Source organism: Notolepis coatsorum (assembly GCF_963971535.1).
Source record: "Notolepis coatsorum genome assembly, chromosome: 5".
In the NCBI taxonomy this organism is placed as follows: Eukaryota; Metazoa; Chordata; class Actinopteri; order Aulopiformes; family Paralepididae; genus Notolepis; species Notolepis coatsorum.
This window is the reverse complement of record NC_140169.1, coordinates 149,614,379-149,640,558: the sequence shown is the minus strand read 5'-3', so window position 1 is coordinate 149,640,558 and position 26,180 is coordinate 149,614,379. Positions and strand designations below refer to the sequence as shown.

Below are 26,180 nucleotides of genomic sequence, written 5' to 3'. Positions count from 1 at the left end.
TGCTGTACAGGCGCACCAACCGACCTGTAGGAGTCGCTGTCCACAACGTCCGATCCCCACCCACCGGCTTTCCCACCCCCTAATACTGCCAATTGTATTAGTATGAACGACCAGCCAAGCCGGAAGCAACGCCGATTGCTGGGCTCGAACCCAGCATCTCCCGTGTTAGTGGCAAGCGCCTTGCCCACTGCGCCACTTAGCCGCCAACCAGGCACTTTTTTACGGCAATGTTTACAAACATTTCCACATGTAAACCTCTTTTAAAACTATACGGTTTGGTTTTGTTGTCGTATAGTCCGTGTATCAAGAGCTCAGTCGATCAATTAGACAATAAACAATTCCTCGAATACCGTACTTTGGGGTTTCAGTCATGGGGCCTTATACCCTTTTGTTTATGTTTTGATCGAGGATTGGATCTTTAACACTTTGGACGCCAGACCCGATGATAGTCGGGTTATCTCGCCATGCGTTGAGCGCCAGGACCCCCGAAAACCAGAGTATAGTCGGGTTTTCATCGTTATTTCTTTTATTCGATATTTCCATTCATTACAGGCACACAGACTCGGGGTTAACATGGGGAATCATCTTGAGAATGCCAAAGTGCAATACCGGCCGCATCCACCCAGGTGGCAGTATCGAGCACCCTTTGAAACATTATATCTTGGCCTGTGCGTCGATCAAAAGTCTCCCGTCTGATTTTTCTTTGTCGCGCAAGGGGAGCGGTTGTCCCGATCGGATTGAGAAGCGTGAAATGCTCCCAGTGCATGATGTGTGGCGGATTATGTTGGCGACACGATCGACACCAATACTGGGACTCGCGATCAGATAATTGGAATATTCTTTTTGGGGTACATCCTAGTGAAGGCAAGGCCTATATGGTATCAATCCTGCTGTGATCCAACCATGACTTCACTTCGATCACAACATTTGTGTGTAACGTGTGTAACGTTGGTGACGATCAAAGCATCAAAAAACGACCCCCCCCACCCTTTCATGCATTCATGATGAAACATAATACCGATAATATAGATCTGATTTTCGAAATAGTAGCGTGTACAGGTGAGAAATGGCAACGTTTTTAGTGAATTGCAGGTATTGCTGCATAGCGTCGTTTTCTGGGATTAGACAGGATTACTCTAAAACTATAGTCATATATACGTCAGAATATCAGCGTTCTATGCTCCGCTTGGTGCCAGACATTGGGTCTCATTCACCAACAGACTTTTCTCCTAGCTCCACTTAAGACATTTTGGTGCCGATTTTGGGATTCACCAACGGTCCCTTCTCCTGGATTGGGTCCTAACTAAGAGTGCTGAAGAGCAGTCGTAAGTCGGACAGACTGGTGTGCGCCGTGTTCTTAATGGCTTTATTTGGGAGGAATGATGGTGATTGCGTTCATGTCAACTCTACAGACATCCTTGGAATAAAATAATCATAATAATAAAAAATATGACTATTTGTATGATAAAAAATTAAGTTTTACATTTACACAGTCATGGCTCAAGAGGCATCGTGATGTCCGCAAATAAATTAAAACACTACACCAACACTGCAAATGACAGTGGATAAATAAATAAAAACTAAAGCTAATCGCGTGGATATAGCTATAGTGGAATAGACTATTAATATTCCATATTTATACCGTCTTCAGGGGAGGAAACTAACTTTTTGGCTTACCAGCCAACTGGCGAGTATCCGATTTTTTTTACCAGCCAAACAGATTTTTTACCAGACAAAAAAAATCGCTAATTGTGATAATTACTTCTTTGTATGTCAAGCCGCGTCAATGTTGTGTATGCATCTGGGTAGGCACACTGTGCCTTTAAGACAGCACGGTGGTCTTACGACAGTGCTGTGAAGTACCGTCAAGTGTTGTGGTAACGTCAGTTGGGTTGGTGTGCTGTTGTGCACAGTGCACTGGTTGAGCTAGCCCCTTTCGTGACTGCGATGTGCAAGCCAGGGGCTTTTGAGCATGAAATAAAATGTCTAACCTTACGTCGTAGTCCGGTGCTTTTTTGGAAACATTATAGTCATAACAGATACACCTAGCTGGCTGCTTTGAGCACACAGGGCTAACGTTAGCTAGCAAGCAGCTATAGCTAAAACTCTAACTAGAAGCTAACCACTGTATACTGTTCCAGTAGACTAACATTACACCTCTGTGATTTAAATGTGTCCTTAGTAACTTATACTCGAGGGTTGTACTAGGGTTGGATGCAGTTCCCCGTTGGTCAGTCTGTCTGTTTTCCATCTTCTGCTGTGTTTAACGTTATCTGTTTGCGAGTGCTCCTGATGGCTAGCCTAGTACCGCAGGACTTTTATTATTATATGTCCGCGGGTTGGCCAGTACTGCGCAAACGTTTATTAAACATTATATGTCCGCGGGTGGTCTTGTGCAGTGCTCTCGTGGCACTGTCAACTAAAGCGAACACTCAGAAGACGCGCACCGTTTGCCAGTGCAGTGATTGCAGAATGTTTTATTTTTTTGTATACTCGCCAGCAGGGGAGGAAACTAACTTTTTGGCTTACCAGCCAACTGGCGGGTATCTGATTTTTTTTACCAGCCAAACGTAAAAAATACTAGCATTTGGCCAGTAAAGTGGCCTAATTTCCTCCCCTGACCGTCTTGTTGCGTGCTCCTGGCCACCTGTTCAGCGCACGCGCACACACACTGTATAGCCTACATGTGTAATGAATGAACAGTAGGCTTATATTATTCAAATTACTTGTTTCATTAGGAGACAGTATACTGTGTGCACTGCCCTATACAGTAGTAGTACGTACAGTAAGTACAGTACACATCTTAAGGCCGCCACAGAGTCGGGCGTACTGTGAGCGGACCGCTAAGGCAAGTTAAGACAACCTCTCCAAGCGTTGGTGAATCCGGGGGTAATTGTCATCGGCTTTCTCTTACGACCTTCCAAGGAGGTTGTCGTGAGAGAAATCTTAAGTGAATGAGGTCCAATGGTGTCAGTTCTATTGAAGCCTGTATTAAAATAAATAAATATACCATCTATTTAAATGGTAAATGGCTGCATTTATATAACAGCTTTTATCCAAAGCGCTTTACAATTTGTTCAATTAATTTGACCCATTCACTCACACATTCACACACCGACGGCGGAGGCAACCATGCAAGGTGCCAACCTGCTCATCAGGAGCAATTAGGGGTTAAGTGTCTTGCTCAAGGACACATCGACACGCTGCCCGGGAGGAGCGGGAATCGAACCGGGAACCTCCGGATTACCAGACGACTGCTCTACTGACCGAGCCACTGTCACCCCCATCTGAGGTAATATACAAGCAATATATCAAACATTAGCTAGTTAACAACGCAACAAATTGCTGATACCTAATTTTTGCATTTTGCATACAATTATTCTGTACTTTAGGTTGTACCTTAGTTTGTATATTTTGTATGGTGGTTTGACTTTATACTTTAAACTTTTTTACTGTATGAAGCACAATCTCAGGGGCCTCAAACTGAACCAAGCACCTTATATACGTGACAAATAAAACAAAACTTGAACTTGATGATTCCGACATCTGAACCGAGGTAATAATAACATGTTAACCCTTTCACTGCCACACTAACAAACAGTTTAACCCTTTATCTGCAAAAATATGGAAGGTTTCACTGCCGCACGACAGCAGGTTAACCCTTTCACTACACAGAAGGTTAACCGTAATGTATTATCCATGACCTGGTCAGCGCTAACGTCATACACACAGATATGTTGTGATCGCTATGAAAAAAACATTTGATTAACCCAATACTGGTAAAATAGAGTCCTTACCTCACATCAGATGTTCTGCAAAAAGATTAACTCAATTCCTGATCGCCATTCCAAATATTGATCGCGTTTATTGATCCAACGTTATAGTCCAAAACACATAATCGACGCTGCTCTGAGGGTCCTCAGTCAATCTGGTAACACGACACTGCTTGCCAGAGATGGGAAAACCCTGGACCGGACTTTTTTTCTGATGCATATGGCCACCCAATCCAATCCAATGATGTGCATTACCATCCGGGAGACGATAGGCGGCGGTATTTGCCCTTTTGCGAGCTCAGACACATTCCCAACGATAACATCAGGTTGGATGGATGAAAATGAATGGATATCGCTAATAAAAGAAATAACGAGAAAACTCATCATTGACAATCAATGCATGGCGAGTTAGGACAAGAAATATCGTCGTTGGCACTCAAAGTGTTAAGAAGGTTGTAACTGTTTTTTTGTTTTGTTTTTTATAGCATTTTTACAGCTTTATTGGTCACGCAGGACCGACAGAGGAGAGGGTGAGCGGGAGGAGAGGTGGGGAGGACATGCGACAAATAACGACGGGAGCTGGGATCGAACCCGGGTTGGCCGCGTAGGTGCGCGAGGCACTATGGTATGCGCCACGAGGGCGCCCCGTAACTGTTTGTTGTTTAATCTCCCTCCTCACTTAACACATTGGCCGCCATGCATTGTACCCATCTTTGGGCCCAGTCTGCCAGCGCTGTAAGCCTATGGAGATGTTTACCTTCTTTGCAGGGCTATAACTTTTTAAATATTATAGCTATATCGACTATGGCCCATTCAACATCGGGTATCTATCGTTCCGGATGTGGGAACGTTATATTTTTTCATTCATACATTGTCGTGTTAATACAGTCGTGAATATAAGTATGTTTTTAAGGTTTTCTGCAGTAATTCCTAAAACGCGAGTTATAGGCCCGATGCATATGATAGATTATCGATTGGCGTTTCTTTCCTATACACGCTATATAAAAAAATTCGAATGTATATGATCGGTATACATTATGCTTCATCATGCGTGAATAAAAGAATTCAAATGTATATGATCGGTATACATTATGCAGTGCTTCATCATGCGTGAAGGAAAGGTGGGGGGGTGTAGTTTATAATTCCTTGATTGTCAGTGACGAACCTCCTTCGACAAGCTCTGTCCCCTCGTTGAGAAACCTGCCCGCCGTTTCCCACCCAGTCCATGGCTGACGGATGCAGTGAGAGAACAAAGACAGGTCCTGAGAGTGGCTGAGAGGAAGTATAGAAAGTCACGCCTCACTTCTGACATCGATCACAACCTCTTGTTAACATTCTCCAAAACCATTACTAATGCCAAAGCTTCTTTCTTTCACCATAGGATCGAGGCCTCTGCCAAGAATCTTCGCAAACTGCATGCTACCATGTCCTCCCTCCTCACTCCCCCCCCCACCCCCTCCTCCCTCATCTTTTTCTGCCAAAGACTTTGCAATCTTCTTTGAGGAAAAAGTGGAGAACATCCGCAGCTCCTTCTCCCAACCATTCCAAACACTGAATCGAGAACCTCATCCTTCACTCTGTCATATTTCTCTCCCATTACAGAAGCCGAGACCCTGACACTGGTAACGTCGAACCGTCCGACTACATGCCAGCTGGACCAGCTACCCTCCCCACTCCTCCAGACCATAGCACCGGACATCCTCCCATTCCTAACTGCAGCCATCAACTCCTCACTCAACTCGGGGGTGGTCCCCACCTCCCTAAAACAAGCCAGAGTCACGCCCCTCAAAAAAACCAACCCTGAACCCCACCGTCATAGGCAACTATCGTCCTGTCTCTCTTCTCTCCTTCCTTTCTAAAACACTTGAACGTGCTATATCCAACCAACTTACTGCTTATCTCTTACACTCCTAGACCCTAATCAGTCTGGCTTCCGGACTGGCCACTCCACAGAAACGGCCCTCATTGCGGTCACAGAGGCACTTCACTTAGCAAAAGCGAAAGGCCTCTCTGTCCTGATTCTCCTAGATCTATCTGCAGCCTTCGACACAGTCAACCATCAGATCCTCCTCGCGACCCTCGCAGGAATGGGAGTGGCTGGATCTGCGCTGACATGGCTGACATCATACCTCAATGACCGCTCCTACCAAGTGTCATGGAGAGGGACTCTGTCGGCCACCCGCCCCCTGCGGACGGGTGTCCCCCAGGGCTCGGTCCTAGGACCCCTTCTCTTCTCCCTCTACACTAAATCACTGGGTAACATTATCACGTCTCATGGCTTCTCATATCATTGTTATGCCGATGATACTCAACTCTTCCTCTCCTTCCCACGTCTCTGAGCGGATCTCGGCCTGTCTGTCCGACATCTCCGCCTGGATGACGACCAACCACCTCAAACTGAACCTAAGCAAAACAGAATTGCTCCACCTGCCGGCCAAATCCTCCCCCCTGACAGACCTTTCCATCACAGTCGAGAATGCAGCCATGACCACGTCCCCGACCGCCAAGAACCTTGGTGTTGTCCTCGACGACCAGTTGAACTTCTCTGCTCACATGGCAGCGACAACCAGAACCTGCAGATTCCTCCTGAGCAACGTCAGAAGGATCCGCCCCTTCCTGACAAAAGAAGCCACCCAACTCCTCGTCCAATCAACAGTCATCTCCCGCCTCGACTACTGCAACACACTGCTAGCTGGCCTCCCGGGCCACTGCCACCAAGCCTCTTCAACTCATTCAAAACGCAGCGGCCCGCCTGATCTCAAACCTACCGAAGTCGGCCCATGTCACCCCACTTCTTAGGGACCTGCACTGGCTCCCCATTGCTGCACGTATCCGCTTCAAGGCCCTCGACCTAGCATACCGTGCGGCAAAGGGAACCGCTCCCGCCTACCTCCGGTCAATGGTCTCTAACTACACACCCTCAAGACCCCTACGCTCTGCATCTTCTGACCACCTCAGACCTACTCCTATCCAAGCTCCGGGAGGGTCATCAAAGAGAAGCCGCCTATTCTCAGTCCTTGCCCCACAATGGTGGAATGAACTACCCACCCCAGTTAGGACAGCTGAATCCCGTCCAATCTTTCGCCGTCGACTAAAGACGCACTTCTTCAACAATTATCTGAAATAATTAAAAAAAGAAAAAAAAAAGAAAAAGAAAAAATCTAACCCTAACTAACCTTACTGTGATGCACTTGTCCTAATAAACTAACCTACACTGTAGCACTCAACACTTTGATGAACATTGTTACTCAGCTGATAGAGTTGTGCCCTTCCTGATGACTTGTCGTACAGAACTTGTAAGTCGCTTTGGATAAAAGCGTTTCAGCTAAATGACTAAATGTAAATGTATGGGTTGATACGTTGATCAGACTGATTGCAAACAAAGAAATGGACAATCAAGCTGAAAATAACGTTAGATTCCTCTTACCGTTCGCAGAGACGAGAAAAATATTCCAATTATTTGACGTCGATCTGCTAGATCCATTTCCCATTTGTATGACGCAATAAACGCAGAAATCATATTGATTATTGCGTTTCGAAAGCGATCCCAATGCACTCGAGTGTGTATCTAGACCCACGTTACAATATATCTCTGGCGGAGGAATTTCCCCGATGCACCGAGTGCCACTTCCGGTTTGGCGTGGAGTGTAACTCGCCCGAAATCCACCAGGTGGCGGTATTGAGGCGTTGCAATATCAGAACAGGGTCCAGCTGCGTCCCGGAGGGAGGCTGGATGAATTATGAATGCCATGGCGAAAAAATGAAATATTGATCCCAAAAACGAGTTCCCTCGTTGTTGGCGCACAATGATTGGCGGGCAATAACAAGTATACTCGTTGTTGGCGCACAAAGTGTTAAGAAGGTTGTAACTGTTTGTTGTTTAATCTCCCTCCTCACTTAACTCATTGAGCGCCACGCCCCTTCCGGGAAATTATGGCTTGATGGCCACCACTTTAATCAATGGGAGGACGGGGATATTTGCGAGTGCTTAGAATATATCTTAAATTATGGCTATGGGTCTAATACACACGTCGCTTATCAATGAGTTGCTTGCAGTCAACATGTACGAAACGGATTGTTTTTTCAGGTACATTTCCGTTTTAAATAAGAGTATAGTTTTGGTGATTTCTAGTAATTCCAGAGAAAGGTGCGATAGCCCTTTAGTGGAATACACAAAACACCAAATTTTTCGGCGGATTTATGAATTGTTTTCAAATAAACACTAGATTATCGATAGTATATGTGTCATCATGCACCATACAGAAGCGGGCTGAAAAATCGCTTATCCGTGCATTGGTCAGCGCCAACGGCACACACACACGCTCCGATGGCGGTGAAAGGAACATCTGATTAACCCAAGATTCGTAACATAGATTCCTTACCTCACATCTGATGTCCTGCAAAAAGATGAATCCAATTCCTGATCGCCATTCCAAATATTGATCGCGTTTATTGATCCAACGTTATATATCCAAAACACATAATCCACGCTGCTCCCAGTCCCCCCAGTCAACGTGGTACAACGATACTGCATGTGCGAGAAGTTAAACCTGGACCAGACTTTTTTTTTTATGCACATCCCCAGCCAATCCAATCCAATGATGTGTAATACCATCCGGGAGACGATAGGCGGCGGCATTTGCCCTTTTGCGAGCTCAGATCCATTCCCAACGATAACATCAGGTTGGATGGATATCGCTAATAAAAGAAATAACGATTAAAACCCGACTATAATCGTGTTTGGCGCTCAAGCGTCGGCGAGTTAACCCGACTATACTCGTGACTGGCGTCCAATGAGTTAAAGGGGAACTATTTTACTATTTCTTTCACTATTTGGGCACTTTTACACAATTCCTGTGAGTTTATGGAACACCTCTGTAATTTTTTATTTTTTTTAATTCATTGTTTTTTATTTCTAATCAAGTCCTCAAAAACAGCATTTTTCTACCTCAAGATCCTAAGCCGTTTTGAGGCTGGGCTCCAACCACAATGGTAAGTTACTGACTCGCCTGAACATTATCATGCAGCGGTGTCTTTCTGACATCACAAATCAGCACATTTTCAGATGACTCAGTTCAGTGAGGGTGAATATTGTGAGAGGAGAATTGGAAGAATGCGCCAATATGATAATTAGAGACATAGATCATATTAATATAAGTCCACATAGCTAGGAAACAATGCTAAACACTGAAAAAGGCCATTTATAAGATAGTTCCCCTTTAAGAAGGTTGTAACTGTTTGTTGTTTAATCTCCCTCCTCACTCAAGAAGGTTGTAACTGTATGTTGAAGAAGAAAAGTTTACTCGACATTGAAGAAAGCAAAAAAAAATAAAAATACATGCAAAAAGGGAACTAATGCAACACAAAACAACTACTGTATGCAGATGAGCGACCTCTAAATAAGTGCAGTCAGGGCCGCTGGCAAAAATGCAGCGTCATTAGTTCTAAACACGTGGCGGCCTCGACTCGTCGGGCAGAGCGAGCCCCCCCCCCATTTGGAAAAACAAGCACTTATTTAGAGCTCAAAGGATTCATGTGAAAGAAAGCTTTAAAAAAGGAGCAAACCTGATTGGCTGGCGCTGTTGCCGCGTAGGGGTGGCTTGAGGCAGGCGCAGCAGCGGGCGCAGCACTGTACATCATAGGGACTAGGATAGGAGGGGAACCATGGAAGCAATGAGAAGGTAGGCGGAGCATTATGGTCACCGTAGCAACGGTTTCTTTCTTTTTAAAATAAATTTTTTCTTTTCTTTTGCCGAGGCGAACAGAGAATGACATTAGCGGCAAAGCCATCGTTAGACCAGCAGGTGGCAGCACTCACACACAGCAAAACAAGACGGCATGGAGAGAGAGAGAGAAGAAAACAATAAGGGCCGCTAAAGAGAGAGAGAGAGGTTAGGAAATGTGTTCATCGTCTGAGATCCTGGTAAGAGGTCAGTGGACCCTACAGCAGCACGTCATGTTATAATACTATGCTTTTTGAAAGGAGATTTACTTAATGTATGTGTATGAAAAATTTACATATGTATATAAGAAGAAGTAAAATAAAACAGGATCTCTGTGTTGATGATCAGATTTCCCAGGGTGCAGTGGGCGTGCTGCGCTGTGGAGGCCAACACTATCACTGCAAAAACAAGTCATAATTATGAATAATTGAGGGGTTAAAAAACCATAATAAAATAAAACGTGGGTCAATGAGAAGAACAAGCACGTCTGTCCCAACGTGATCAAAACCCGTGAGAGGAAAGTCGAGAGTAAGAACTGAAGGTGAATCTTATTCCCCTCAGAGCGCTGTTTAGCGGCCCGTCTATCTCTCTCTCTCTCTCCCTAAAACAGTCTCTCTCTCTCTAAAACAGTGCTTCTCTCTCCCTCCCTCTCTCTCCCTCCCCCCCTCTCTCTCTCTCTCTCTCTCTCTCTCTCTAAAACAGTGCTGCTCTCTCTCACAGTGTCTCTCTCTCTCTCTCTCTCTCTCTCCCTAAAACAGTCTCTCTCTCTCTAAAACAGTGCTTCTCTCTCCCTCCCTCTCTCTCCAAAACAGTGCTGCTCTCTCTCTCTCTAAAACAGTGTTTCTCTCTCCCTAAAACAGTGTCTCTCTCTCTCTAAAACAGTGTTTCTCTCTCTCTCCCTAAAACAGTGTCTCTCTCTCTCTCTAAAACAGTGTCTCTCTCTCTCCCTCTGTCTCCCTCTCTCTCTCTCTCTCTAAAACAGTGTTTCTCACTATCTCCCTAAAACAGTGTCTCTCTCTCTCTCTCTAAAACAGTGTTTTTCTCTCTCTCCCTCTCTCCCTAAAACAGTGTCTCTCTCTCTCCCTCCCTCCCTCTCTCAAACAGTGCGCTAGCCTCGCCCCCGTGCCTCAGACCGCTGTTTATCCTAAGCAGCGTTGGAATAACAAGAATGTCTTTTAAAGTCAACAGCCCCCCCCCCCCCATGTTCTCTATTCATTGCAAGACATATTAGAGAAAACAAGCGAGGCACCTACCAACGCTGGTAGCAGGAGTCATGCACAACACTGACCCTGTGTGGTTATGCAATGGAAAGGGGGGGTGGGTAGGGTGGGGGGGAGGAGAGAGGCAGGTTAGGCCCAGACTGTTTTCAGCATGATCCACACACAGCGGCGACATCCTAGTGGCAGCAGGCGTGAGGCCACACACACACAACTACCGATACTGGGATGGGATATCGGACAGATACCAGGCTATAAAAAAAATAGCATTGGTATTGGGAAACCCCCCCCCCCCCCTTCCCCTTCCCCGATACTGAAATCCACTGCCATGAGCCATGTGTGACACGTCTGAAATTAACACAGAAGAATGTTAGCTCTCTCAAAAAGGTGAAAAATGGCTTTTATCTCAATAATGTTTGCCCAGTGATGCCAGTGACTAATGGTCTACAATCTATACCGTTCATTAACAGTAAAGGATCAGATGTGGGATGGGCAGATACTGTACTCCAGACTCGCTGTGGCTAGTGAAGAAGGTGGTAGCGGTGCCATCCCTATAGCAGTGGTGTACCGTGGCAAGAGCTTCGGGGGTGCCGAAAATTTTATTTCAAAATCACAACTAGAATCAAACATATTTTTATTTTTTTTACTCAAAAGGACCGGACGCGTGTAGCCTTTTTACAATGCATCCGCGTTTCCGGCGCTCTGATTGGCCAGGTCATGTGACATGTGCGCCCAATAGCGTGTTTGCCCATTTCCGCGTCGAACAGCCTGCAAACTACCTGGCGTTCTATCGCCATGCTCTAAGACAAACTCTAACCTTAACCAACTTCGAAAGAGTGCCTAAGCTTAACCGGCGAAAGAACTTGCCGTCACGCTCTAAGACAAACTCTAACCGTAACCAACTTTGAAGAGTGCCTAAGCTTAACCAGTGTAGAAACTTGCCGTCGCACGATTGGCGCTCATGTCACATGACCTGGCCAATCAGAGCGCAAAACAGGAACCCGGAAGCGTTGTAAAAAGGCTTCAAGCGGACCGGACAAGTGGATTTCAGCTTAATCCACAAGCTCACTGTCCTGCTGGGTTCAATGGGCCTCTCTCTCGTTGTGATCATCCAAAGCTTGCGCGTGTGACATGGAAAAATTGTCCATGTACTTTCGACAACAAATTTGTGTTTCCGCGTCTCTGATTGGCCACGCGTGTTTCTGATCATGTGACATGTGCGCCAATCGTGGGACCGCAAGTTTCTACACTGGTTAAGCTTAGGCACTCTTTTGAAGTTGGTTAAGGTTAGAGTTTGTCTTAGAGCAGGGCGATAGAACGCCTGCCCTGATGCCAAACTCTAACCTTAACCAACTGCGAAAGAGTCGCCTAAGCTTAACCAGTGATAAACTAGGCGTTAGGTAGTTTGCAGGCTGTTAGACCCGGAAATAGGCGCCGAACTTGCCGTCCCACGATTGGGTGCTGGAAATACATAATCCATGCTGTTCTGATGGTCTGCGATCAAAATGGATTCTTCAGTTGGCTTGACGGAAAAGTAAAATGAGGAAAGTCTAAACTAATGGGGTGCGGTACCACAGGGAGAGACGATAGGGGGCGGTATCTTCCCAATTGAGCTCAGAGAGACTCTGCAACACTAGCGTGAGGCTCGATTGATGAAATATGAATTCAAATCGCCAATAAAAGAAAATACGACAAACAAACGCTATATAGCGTTGCCGGCACTCAAAGGGCGGCATGAACTAATGACAAAACGCGTTGCTGGCACTCAACATGTTAATGATACTCTCGTTGATACTATGTTTGTTTCTGACTCAAAGTGTGTGTGTGTGTGTGTGTGAGCGAGAGGGAGAGAGAGGGGGGGTGAGAGAGATGAGGAAGGGGCAACAGAGAGAGCTAGGAGTGTGTGTGAAAGAGAGAGGGGGGGGGGGTACTCAGCCCTTGTGTGGGTGAATGTAACAAGTTCCTAACTTTTTCTTCCCCCTATTATTTCATGCACACTTTATTCATTGTTTTAAATTATTATTTTCTTTTAAATTATTTTGTTTGTTTTGAATTGTATGCAAATTTGCAATGCATGAGGGTCATCCTTTTGTGTTAAATGGCTGCTTTAACAAAAAAATGGGGATGAATAGTTCAAGTGTAAAGTTCAACACACTACTGTGTCAGTAATCATTACTATGTAATGTTACAGTTAGTAAATTGGTATGCTCATCATTTCTTTCTGCCCATCTATTTTTTTGTTGGGCTTTTTATTTAATTTAATTACTTGACGATTCTGGACAGTATTTCTCATTGTGGCAATAAATAAACATGATTATTTTGCATAAAGCAAGCATTGGTCTCATGTTGATAAGAGTATTAAAACTTGAAAACGATCAGTTTAAGGTAGATTTAGAACAGATAAAAAAAAATATGCGATTAACTTGCGTTTAATCACGAGTTAACTATGGACAATCATGCGATTAATCAGATTAAATATTTTTATCGATTGACAGCCTTAGTGGAGGCTAATCGCCGTCCGGCGAGGCTAGAGACGCGAGGCGGGGAAACAAAGCAGCGCCTGACTAGGGTTGGGTACCGTTCATTTGAACAGATACCGGTACCTGTGAATCGATACCGGTACCCAACGGTACCTTTTTTCTGTACTTTAGTCTAAAAATTGTATCTACCTACCTCAGTTGTAAAAAATGTATCCAAACTTCAAATTATTTATTAGTGTGGGTGACCTGGCTAAGCTATAGTAATCTATACTATTTTTATTTTTATTATTCTTTCTTTATTCCACCGATTTTGCAAACACTACTCGTGCCAGAGCGTTCGCGCCCCATACACGTGAAAGGTATCAAAACGACCGGCTATTCGCTATTCAAACTCGGAAAGTTTCACCGCACCGTTTGACTACGAATAGACTTTAAACGGGAACATTTCGGTCCCATTGGAAATGCATTGCAAGTTAGAGTGCGGGAGCTGGAATAATTTTTTTCCACTACCTTGGGTAAATTGCGAGAGTGATCTCAATTTTGGACGTAGAAAAAAAACAAACATCAAAACATCTGTTCGCTCACAAAAGAAAAATAAATTGAATTGGACATTTCTATCTCAACTGATGACCATTTGTTTGAAGGTTCTCCTCCCCATAGACACCAATGTAATCCCACTCTAGAAATACGATGATTTTTGAGCTTTTTTCCCCTTCTGTTCCGATCGCCACCAGGGCCACAATTGTCGACGGAATGCCACAATATCGCACACAACCCTTCGCCTACTCCTTGAAGTGCTCATGTGCGCTTCACAACGCTTCATCTCTTATCGTGACAATGCAGTCATGCATCTGCCTCCATTGGAATACATTCAAAGTGAAAATGCAAAGCCATTCGTGATTGCATCACCTGATGCATGATTGGTTCAGCCTAACAGCTGTGAGGCTCATGGCTCAGCTGACCTGCCAATGACCTCCCCTGGACTTAACCCTTAAGTTACCCTCTGTGTTGCAGTACTGAATTGCTTGACAGCGCCCTCTGTCTTGCGGGTTGTGTCATTGTACTCAGTAGGGATATCCTCTTTCATTGGTCGATGTTGACCACCTTTCATTGGTCGATGTTGACCACTCCGCCGATCCTTAGACCACGCCCCCTTAGGCCACACCCCCTCAGTGTATCTCTTGAACCGTTCGTCGTAGAGACTTGCGGGTTGTTCCATTGTACTCGGTAGGGATATCCTCTTTCATTGGTCAATGTTGACCACTCCCCCGATCATTAGACCACGCCCCATTAGGCCACACCCCTCAGTGTATCTCTTGAACCGTTTGTCGTAGAGACTTGCGGGTTGTGCCATTGTACTGTGTAGGGATATCCTCTTTCCGATGTTGACCACGCCCCCGTAGGCCACACCCCCTTAGTCCAGAACAATTTCTAAAACTCGGAAAAGTCCGAAATTTCAAAAAGTCGGAAAAGTCTGACAAATTTCTAAAACTCGGAAAAGTCTGAAACATTTATAAAACTCGGAAAAATACGAAAACATTTTAAAACTCTGAAAAGTCCGAAAATTTTCAAAAACTCGGAAAAGTTCTAACATTTTCAAAAACTCGAAAAAGTCAAAACATTTTCAAAAACTCGGAAAAGTCAGAATTTTTTTTATAAACTCTGAAAAGCCCAAAAAAATGTAAAACTGAAAAGTCCGAAAGTTTCAAATGGTCTTCAAATGGTCTATGTTGACCACTCCCCCGATCCTTAGGCCGCACCCCTTTTTGTATCCTTTGAACCGTTTGTTATAGACTCGCGAGAGACCCTCTCACCTGACTAGGGTTGGGTACCGTTCATTTGAAACAATACCGGTACCTGTGAATCGATACCGGTACCCAACGGTACCTTTTTTCTGTACTTTAGTCTAAAAATTGTATCTACCTACTACCTCAGTTGTAAAAAATGTATCCAAACTTCAAATTATTTATTATCATTATTATTTATTTAGAACAATTTGTTAATATATATAATATTGCAGCGAGCTTGTCTGTAGCCACACTTGCGATAGTTTTCGGCTTGCCATTGCCCCAACTGCTTTGTTGTTGAATCAAGTCAAATCCTAGGTAAGCGTGTATTTTGCGTATCTTTTTTTACAGTACCGAAATGTGGCACCGGCGGATCTCACGTGAATCGGTACTCTGTAGTACCGACGTGACCCATCCCTACGCCTGACGGAGATGACGAGACGAGACAGGGGTGTCCACTGACGCCACTGAAGTACTGGAGGCCGCTTCACAAACCGCCCAGGTGGCCAGATCACTTTCCAAAAAATTTCATTCAATAAGCTCTAAGATAAGATGAGATATTTTGTTCACGATTAACGATTATCAACACGAATCACATTCCCAGACCAAGTGTTTCAACTTTAGTTTTACAGATTCAAATCCAAAACATAAAAGATATAGTTGACTCCCGGTCAAAGGTTCAAAGGCCGACTGGCTGTTCCTGCTTTATGAAATACTCCCCCGGGGCCGCGTGGAGAACTGTGTCTCTCTCTCTCAGCCTTCTTACCGTCTCAATTAAGAACCTCCTCTCCTCTGTCTCCCTCTCAGCCTCCCTACTGTCTCAATAAAGAACCTTCTCTCCTGTGTCTCCTCTACTCTGTCTCCCTCTCAGCCTTCCTACTGTCTCAATAAAGAACCTTCTCTGCTGTGTCTCCTCTACTCTGTCTGCCTCTCAGCCTTCATACTGTCTCAATAAAGAACCTTCTCTCCGTGTCTCTGTCTCCCTCTCAGCCTTCCTACTGTCTCAATAAAGAACCTTCTCTGTGTGTCTCTCTGTCTCCCTCTCAGCCTTCCTACTGTCTCAATAAAGAACCTCCTCTCATCTGTCTCCCTCTCAGCCTTCCTACTGTCTCAATAAAGAACCTTCTCTCCTGTGTCCCTCTCAGCCTTCCTACCGTCTCAATAAAGAACCTTCTCTCCCGTGTCCCTCTCAGCCTTCCTACTGTCTCAATAAAGAACCTTCTCTCCTGTGTCTCCCTCTCAGCCTTCCCACTGTCTCAATAAAGAACCTCCTCTCATCTGTCTCCCTCTCAGCCTTCCTACTGTCTCAATAAAGAACCTTCTCTACTCTGTGTCCCTCTCAGCCTTCCTACTGTCACAATAAAGAACCTTCTCTCCTCTGTGTCCCTCTCAGCCTTCCTACTGTCTCAATAAAGAACCTCCTCTACTCTGTGTCCCTCTCAGCCTTCCTACTGTCACAATAAAGAACCTTCTCTCCTCTGTGTCCCTCTCAGCCTTCCTACTGTCTCAATAAAGAACCTTCTCTCCTGTGTCTCCTCTACTCTGTCTCCCTCTCAGCCTTCCTACTGTCTCAATAAAGAACCTTCTCTCCTGTGTCTCTCCTACTCCGTCTCCATACGGGTAACATACTAAGAGAGTGGTAGGCTGCTGTCAGGACATGATGACTCTTTTTAATGGTCTGTCTGCAGGCATCAACTGCAGACATCAACTGTGCATAATTTGCAAATGAACAGCTCTCTGTATAAATGTGTCTCATTCCCACATCACCCCTGCATTCATCCGTGAGCAATGCAAATTATGTGTTAATAAATGTAAATGGTTACTTCAAATCAGTTACATACCAAATCAAAAAAGGCAAATAATTCCAGCCTAAAATGTGAATTATAAAGCTGAATGTGACCATTGTCTCATTTTCAGTTATTCCATCTGTCAACGTTAATGTTTAGATCAGATCCTGATGACTGCTACTTTTTGAAGCTTCCTCATTTACCTGGAGATAGTTCCTTTAGCTCTTAACTCACATTTCATTTGTAACAAATTTGTAGAAGGAACGTGAATTATGCGCACAGATAAACGCTAAAGTGCAGAAGAAATGCGAAGGAAGCACAACGGGGGGAAAAGCTCAAAAACCTGCTCTACTACAATGCATGACGTATAAAGTAAACGTGTGCACGGTTTACTTTACTCTCACTCATAGTATATTGTAAAGTGTCACAGCCAACTAGTGACACTAGTTAATAATGACATCCTGTTCTCTCTGTCAATTGTGGGATGTAAAAGGTTTAAGCATATGTTTATGGTATATATCTGTTTTAGATCTAGGCATATGTTACTGTATGTGTCTAGATGTGATATGTATTCTGGCTGGTAATGCCCAGTCAGAAAGGAATTGAGAAGAAACACGTTATGTGTAAACACATGTTAAGTGCCACAAGTCAACTAGTGACACTGGTTATTATGACATCCTGTTCTTATATATGATTGGAGCTATGTATATGACCTGTATACTCTTGATACACTTATAATGCAGGAAGTGTATTCACTTCACTTTGTATTCACAAGTGTACACAGGCCATTCTCTTCTGCCCAACATGCAGCAAGGAGTTTCCCTTAGGAATGCGGCCATAGAGACAGCGCCTGCATGCTGCTCTGCACAATGAAAAAACAGCAGGTTGGCACACATGTTAACCCTTGCCTGTCCTACATAGAGTAGACATATAACCAATGATTGGTACAAGTATGTGTATATATATGTATATACTGTATGTACTATATAGTACATATATTGCTTCCATGTCAATACTGTTTGGCCACTAAGGAATGTGAAGACGACCTTGGGCCTCTGCTAGTAACGAATAGGGATTTTCCAGCACAAGGTAGTCGGTTGCTCAAGTTACTGTGACGAATACAGGGGGAGGAGAATTCATCTGTATGTAGTGTAGGTTGGTTGGCTAGTGAAATGACATCACAGTGATATCACTGTTTTTGGGCCAATAGAACAGAGGTCTTGACATGATATAAAAAGGACTGCTCCCAGTCGAGAGACCAGAATTTCAGAGTTTTCCATGGCAGGCACAAGCCGTGTCAGGCCATTGCGATCTTAGAAGATAGGATGTTTTGTTTTATATAATCTTTTAAACTGTAATGGATATTTCCAATACAGTGCTTTTTTGTACCGTTCTAAATAAAAACAGCTTTTTATAATATATCTTTTGAGTCCTTGGACTGATTTCTGCCAGCAATGTGCCCCGATGCCAGCCGACGCCCTGATTTCTTATGGAGGGTGACTATGAATGTACTGTAACCTAATGCAGATTGAATCAATTGACTGGTTAATGCTTTTCAGCTAAAAGATATATTATATATATATATATATATATATATATATATATATATATATATATATATATATATATATATATATATATATATATATATGCTATGTACTGTATAAATAATATACATGGCAATGTTTGTTGTTTGCGGGATCCGGTATCTCTGTGTCCGACGGACTCTGTCGAGTTATGTGGGAAATCGACCGTCTAAATCACTGCAGGATTGGATGGTTGGTCCCGCTGGCGGAGGAGGAGAGGAGGACAGGAGGTACTGGGGCGTGCAAACAATGATTACGTGTTAGTACAGTGGTAATACTTATTAACAAAGTAGTAATACAACCAAGCTTTCAAATGAGCAGTATTACAATCCCTTTCGTAAAATGATGATAATAATGATGATGATGATAATAATATTATGTTTATTATAGTCTATAAGAGTTCTCCTAGACATACATTCGGTTTATTACAAACAAGAAGAGATTAACAACTCTTCATGATTACATTTCATATCAACTGGATATAACTAGACCAGTGACTTGAAGTAATCTAGACAGAAATAGTAATTGACTCGAGAACTTGGCGAGTTTAGCACCTCGCCGGGGGATATCGAGCGGCCACGGGTTTATATCTCGAGTAGGTGATTGAGATATATAGAGACTACCTGTAGCTCTTATCATATATATATTCAGATTCAAATTCTTTATTGCCTATATTTATTGTAACATATAATATAACCGACAGGGCATACAGTGTTACACTGTTTATTTTTTCTCATGTTTCTATATATTCAGATCTAATATTATTGCCTATATTTATGTCTTTCTACCATTACCCTGCCCATACCTGTACCACCCCTCCCCCCTGCTGCCATGACGCCCGAATTTCCCCAAGGGGATCAATAAAGGAATATCTTATCTTAAAATGAGCGTGTTGAAAGCAGTTAAGTTATGTTCTCTACTGTAAACCGTTTCACTACCACACTACCAAATGGTTAACCCCTTCACTGCGACAATACAGAATGTTAACCCTTTCACTACCACACTACAGACGGTTAACCCTTTCACTACCACACTAAAGACAGTTAACCCTTTCACTACCATTAACCGTCTGTAGTGTGGTAGTGAAAGGGTTAACCTTCTGTAGTGTGGTAGTGAAAGGGTTAAGTTATGTTCTCTCTGTCCTCATAGGGCTACCCAGTAATGCCCTGAACAGGCTACAATTTGTGCAAAATTCTGCTGCCAGGGTTCTCACCAAGTCCTGGCACCACATCACCCCCACCCTCATCCACCTCCACTGGCTTCCAGTCAAGTCCTGCATCAATTTCAAGATCCTCCTCATCACCTACAAAGCCCTTCACTCCCTTGCCCCCCGGTACCTAGCGGACCTCCTCCATCCCTACATCCCGCCCCGGAGGCTGCGGTCCTCTGACTCCGGTCTCCTCTCCATCCCCACCACCAACATGCGGACTGTCGGTCCCAGAGCCTTTTCTGTGGCCGCACCCACCCTCTGGAACTCACTCCCTCCAAACATCCGTAGTGCTATCCGTAGTGCTATTTATTGGATTCTATTATATGTTGTACTACTGTATTGCACATCGTTGCGGGCAAGACCACCCGCATTTCATTGTATACTTGTATGCCGTGACAAATAAAACTCTGGTGCTACAGGAGTGCTACATCCCTGCACTCCTTCAAATCCCAACTCAAAACCAAATTTGTAAATGACTGCCTGATTTCCCCCCCCCTTTTTTTTTATAGATACATTTTTTAGTGTTTATCGCTTTTTACTACCGGGCAGTCCAGTAGAGAGAGAGAGAGGAGGAACGGGAGACAGAGTGGGGGGAAGACATTCGGCAAATAACGACGGGTCCGGGAATCGAACCAGGGTCGGCCGTGCCGCGACTCAGCGCGTTATGTGGTTCGCCACTGGGGCGCCCCTTGATTTCCTTTTTTCTTTTGTTTTCTTTCTTTCTTTCTTTCTTTCCTTTTGATTATTATTTTGTTGTTACGTTGTTCCCTGTCCCCCTCCCTTAGCTGTTAAGCGCCTTGGGTCTCCTGAAAGGCGCTATATGAATGTAAGATTCAAGACTCGTAGCTTCGGACTCCGACTCGACTCGACTGTGAAGCTGAAGGTTCTTCCTTCTTTTGCTGCATTTAAAAGTATGATCTCCGACCACTGTGTCGACTTCTTTATCGTTTATTCTCATCTACTGTGCCTATACACTTTTGATAAACTGTGTCTTGTTGTGTACGCTCGTCGTCGCTGTAATGTGTGGCTTACGAGTTGGAATAAAGGTTTGAAACAAAAAAAATTATGAAATACGGCATATGACCGTAGACTACACTGCCCTGCAGAAGCTAACCACGGTAAGTACGCAAACAGTGAAACTGAGATAAATGCCTTTAAAGTAGGGATGTCCGATATTGGCATACAAATGTGATATCGGAAAATATCAGTATCGGTTTAATTTTTTTTTTTTTTTTTTTTTTTTTTTAACATTTAATTAACCTTTATTTACCCAGGCAAGCAAGTAAGAACAAATTATTATTTAATTTATTGTCAAAGTATGCATAGTGTTGTGTTAATTACACGACAAGATATATGTAATGTTAATTACCTGAAATTATTCCGTTTTTTGGGGGGGAAACCATGCATACCGGTATATCGGTATCGGTTGATATCGGTATGGAAAATTAAGAGTTGGACAATATCGGTATATCGGTATCGGTAAAAAAGCCAATATCGAGCATGCCTACTTTAAAGTTCTTTGACTGGGGTGCCAGGGTGGCGCACCACATACAGCACTGCAGTGCAACACGGCCGTCCCGGGTTCGACTCCCGGACCCGGCGACCTTTACCGAATGTCTCGCCCATCTATCCTCCCATACTTCCTCTCTCTCTCTCCCCTGCCCAGAAAAAAACAATAAAATATCTACCAAAAAAAACATAATTTAAAGTTCTTTGACTATCAATTCCAGGGTTCCCACAGACATTGCAAAATGAAATTCAATGACTTTCAAGTACTTTTCCAAGCACTATTTTTCATTTTAAAAGGGCATTTAAAAGGATACAATTCACTTTTAAATGCTGTTATTTTTAGAGGAAAAAAAATCGGATCCAATATTTATGGCTTAAAACCAATGTCCGACAATTAGTTACACTTTAAATAAAAAAAAATTATATTTCTTGTTTCAGAATTTTTTTATCATGGATGAACAAAACTTTCAATGCGAATGATTGATTTGAATTACAATTTTTAAGCACCTTGTTAAAAAATGGGCTGTTTTCAAGGAATTCCAGGCATTAATTATAATTTCTTTTAAATCAAGCACTTCAAAGACCTTGTGCGAACCCTGCAATTCTTTATACCCCTTTTCTCTAAAATAGAACAAGATTGAACTCCGTCAAGATTGAAACTTTGTCACAAAATAAAAACAGACGGAGAAGAAGTATATAAGCACTTATAACAAATTTTGGGAAAGAAAATTATAGTTACTGCGGTTAGCTTCTGCAGGGCAGTACATCGCTGTGCTTCCTGGAAACCCAAAGATGGAGCCCGTGTCTGAAACCAGAGAGAGAGAGAGAGAGAGAGAGAGAGAGAGAGAGAGAGAGAGACAGAGAGAGAGAGAGAAAGAGAGAGAGACAGAGACAGAGAATCGATTATTTTCACAGATCCTTCCCATGCTCCTCAAGTTTTCAATTCAGGGAGGCACACGTTGTCCCTAAATCACATCCCTCTGGGAAAAGAAAAAACAACACTCGTGGTAAGAACATACCTGTGGGATAGTAAGCGGCGGACTGCTGGAGCTGTGCGTTGGCCAGAGCCTGCTGGTAGTGCAAAAAGCTGAGCGAGCCCAAAGAGCCCAGAGTGCCCATAGAGCCCAGAGCTCCCAGGGCCCCCAGAGAGCCCAGGGCCCCGTTGCTCTTCTCCAGCGCTTGTCTCTTTGGATGGGGCTGCATGATGCTGTGCGGGAACCCCTACAGGCGCGACAGGAAGACATGTTATAACCAGCTACGGTCTACCCGTCACTCTTCCGTCTGACTGGCTGAAGAGCTCTGAGCTCTTGTGATCACGTCGGACGCTTTTTTGAACACTCCCCCCGACCCCCGTTGCCTTTTTTTGCTATAGTTTCCGATGCTTTTGTCAAAGCTCATTTTGGCAGTTTCAGACAAACCTTGTTTGTACGAGCAGGTCTTACCACGACGAGATATGAACAGCAACGCCTGGAGGGCAGTAAGCGGTAAATAATGTATGTAACTTATGTAACGTTAGCTGAGGTAGCAACAGTAATCAGTAGTAATGTATGTAACGTTAGCTGAGGTAGCAACAGTAATCAGTAGTAATGTATGTAACGCTAGCTGAGGTAGCAACAGTAATCAGTAGTAATGTATGTAACTTATGTAACGCTAGCTGAGGTAGCAACAATAATCAGTGGTAATGTATGTAACTTATATAACGTTAGCTGAGGTAGCAACAGTAATCAGTAGTAATGTATGTAACGTTAGCTGAGGTAGCAACAGTAATCAGTAGTAATGTATGTAACGCTAGCTGAGGTAGCAACAGTAATCAGTAGTAATGTATGTAACTTATGTAACGCTAGCTGAGGTAGCAACAATAATCAGTGGTAATGTATGTAACTTATATAACGTTAGCTGAGGTAGCAACGGTAATCAGTAATAATGTATGTAACTTATGTGACGTTAGCTGAGGTAGCAACAGTAATCAGTGGTAATGTACCGGTATGTAACTTATGTAACGTTAGCTGAGGTAGCAACAGTAATCAGTGGTAATGTATGTAACTTATGTAACGTTAGCTGAGGTAGCAACAATAATCAGTGGTAATGTATGTAACTTACCGGTATGTAACGTTAGCTGAGGTAGCAACAGTAATCAGTAGTAATGTATGTGCACTTTAGATTCTCTATGTACGCCACCACACTTTGCGTTTGAGCGCAAGAAAAAGGTGTCCGATGTGATCACAGCCTTATACTTCTATTTGAATAACAAAACAGCAGTTCAGAAATGACTATACAGCACAATATACCTGTATGGTTACAGCTACAACAGAATGACAACATCAAGGTTTTTATGATAACATTAAAGTGAATGGCTGTAATACTTAAAGTAAACACAGGTAAACATTTTAAACTTAAAGAAATATCCATCGGCTTAATTAATCAAAGGGATAAACTGAAGGTGAATGATTTTGTACACAAACTACAGGAGATGAGGTTTTAAAGAGGTAGTAAACCAAAATAAATGATCGAAATTAAAAACAAAAATCTCTTGTGAGTTGTTACAGTACAATTAATAGCTCCATGCAAAGCAAAAGGTGAAAGGTCAAAGTACCAGGTCTACAGCTGCCTCGAGGGGTCGCTTCATTGCTGTCGACTGAGTCTTTTAATAGCAGGCAGCGAGCACATGATGGCAGTGGGCCAATGGGAGTCAAGCGTATTAACATACAGGTAACAGCAAGCAGAGGTGCATCATGGGGGGGACAGCATTGCATTGTGGATAGGTGAGAAGGAAAAAAAACAAAAACAAAAATAATCTGAATGTAGTATACCACATACAAAACAATACGCATGCACAGTAACCAAAATAACTGATTCAAGGACACGCGTAGAGCTAGCTAGTAGCTACAGTAGGGCTCCTGGATTAGTAGGTCAGCGGCTAGTCTACTACTCATCAATAGCTTAATCTAATAGGATTTAGAAAAACAACACTGTACAATGGCATAGATTATTATTTGTAACTACAGTCGTGTTTGTTGATACAGTGGTCACTCAAAGACAATAATAGCTGATCAGTGGTTATTAATGATGATCAGAACACACTACAGCTATAACACTGAGGCAATGATGAACACGCGAATACATACACTGACAAGTACTGCTTTAAGGAAGTGGATTATATATATAATGCAGGAATACATACACTGACAATTACTGCTTTAAGGAAGTGGATTATATATAATGCGCAAGACTGAGGAAATAAAGTGTTATTTTGAAGCTAAATGAAGGATTACACAATGAAAAAGCAAAAATATAGACCGTAGCCTAATGTAAACGTTGCTAGCCTAAACACAATGTCAGAGTAACTGAGCAGAGAGAAGAGTTCACCCCGGTTATCATAATGCACAGAATGTGGAGCTCTGTTTTAATACTGATGTCTAATGAGACAATATTCACAGGTTCTAAAGTGAGACATTTCTGTAGCATAATGCCGCCTAGAAGACCTGAGAGAGTAGGACTGGAATCCTTCTCCTGTTGTTTTCACTGGTTTTTACAACTTTTCCATTTAGATGCAAGAAAATAACATTGTATCATTATCAGGGTATCTGCAGGTTACAACAAATTAAATTTAAGACTTTCTAAGACCTTTTTAATACCACTTTAATACAAAAAAATTACAAAATCTAAATTCATTAACTGTGTGTGTATGCAATTCACCTTTATTCTGTTTTATATGTGTATTTTTGTAAACATTTGTATATTGTGATGATGAATTGTATTTTATGTAGGCCTATTTGATGTATGTTATGTATGACAACCTTTTTTATCACTTTAGGTTGATGCCTTTTTTAACATCTTGGCCAGGGACTACAGATGAAATCTAGCCTTCTGGCTAATTCTGGCGTATTTAAATTTGTTATGTTGATTAATATGCACTGTCTGCCTTTTGCAAATAAACTTAAAACCAATTTCACGATCATACTAGGAAAAAAACTAAACACATAGCGACACTGAACTGGCAGCTGCACTTGCGCGGCAATTTAAATTATCACGCGTTCCATACGAGTTCTCGCCAGACGCACCAAGCTCCCGGTAGCAAAAAAACAATGATTTTTTTTTTATTATCTTTTCCCCCCTCCTTTTTCCGATTTTTTCTCCCATCCCACAGTCGTTATGCCAATTCCCAACCCCCTTCCTGGTTGGTGCGCACTCCCCCCTACTGTTGGTCCGGGAGGCCGGAGACTGTCGCATGCTTTCCTCCGGCAGCCAGCCTGGCAGCGCAGATTCTCACTGGGAGAGTGTAACGTGTGGAAGGTCGCACTACCTCTCTCCAGATTCTACCCTCGCTGTGCAGGTGCCCCGACCGAACTGTAGGGGTCACTGTCCACAACGCCCAGGACCCACCCACGGCTCCCCTCCCCCTAACTCAGCCAAACGAGTTAGTATAGCGATCAGCCCGAGCCAAGGCAATGCTGACTCTCCGGGAGTCGAGACCGCAGCCTCTTGCATTGGTGACGAGCACAATCTCCGCTACGCCACCTGACCGCCGCAACAATGACTTGAATACAAGAACATTTCATATATTTTATATTATTTCATCTCCTGACAGCGGGCTGCCCCTCCCCCAAATGTAATACCTGTGCAAATTAAATCTAAGATGTTTTAATTAGGGATGTCCAATATTATCGGCCGATATTGGCATTAAAATGTGATATCGGAAATGATCGGTATCGGAAATTATTAAATTTTTTTTTTTTTTTTTTTACATTTATTTAACCTTTATTTACCCAGGCAAGCAAGTAAGAACAAATTCAGATTTTTTTTATTGTCAAAAGTATGCATAATATTGTGTTAATTACACGACAAGAGATATGTAATGTTAATTAACTGAGATTATTCAGTTTTGGGGGGGGGGGGGGGGGGGGGGGGGGAACCCTGCATATATCGGTATCGGTTGATATCGGTATCAGAAATTAAGAGTTGGACAATATCGGTATATCGGTAAAAAAAAAAGCCAATATCGAACATCCCTAGTTTTAATACCTTTTAATGCCTTAAATTGAGAATTATGAGTTGAATACTTTTTAAAGACTTGTTAATACCCTGCAGATACCCTGATCATATAATTT

At 43.2% G+C, this 26,180-nt stretch overlaps 1 protein-coding gene across 5 annotated transcripts in view; it reads right to left on the bottom strand.

The window, feature by feature from the left end:
- Window positions 1-26,180, bottom strand: part of mbnl2 (muscleblind-like splicing regulator 2) — a 180,286-nt gene that overhangs the window by 5,429 nt on the left and 148,677 nt on the right. Inside the window, exons 5-9 of one of the 5 annotated variants that reach the window (XM_084315169.1) lie at window positions 23,666-23,713; window positions 22,092-22,293; window positions 21,812-21,877; window positions 10,750-10,785; window positions 9,339-9,418 (exon numbers count right to left, since the gene is read on the bottom strand). In XM_084315169.1, coding sequence (XP_084171295.1) covers window positions 9,339-9,418; window positions 10,750-10,785; window positions 21,812-21,877; window positions 22,092-22,293; window positions 23,666-23,713 — 432 coding nt within the window. The remainder of the gene's footprint in view (window positions 1-9,338; window positions 9,419-10,749; window positions 10,786-21,811; window positions 21,878-22,091; window positions 22,294-23,665; window positions 23,714-26,180) is intronic. The other 4 variants (XM_084315170.1, XM_084315172.1, XM_084315173.1 and 1 more) reach the window with 4 other exon arrangements.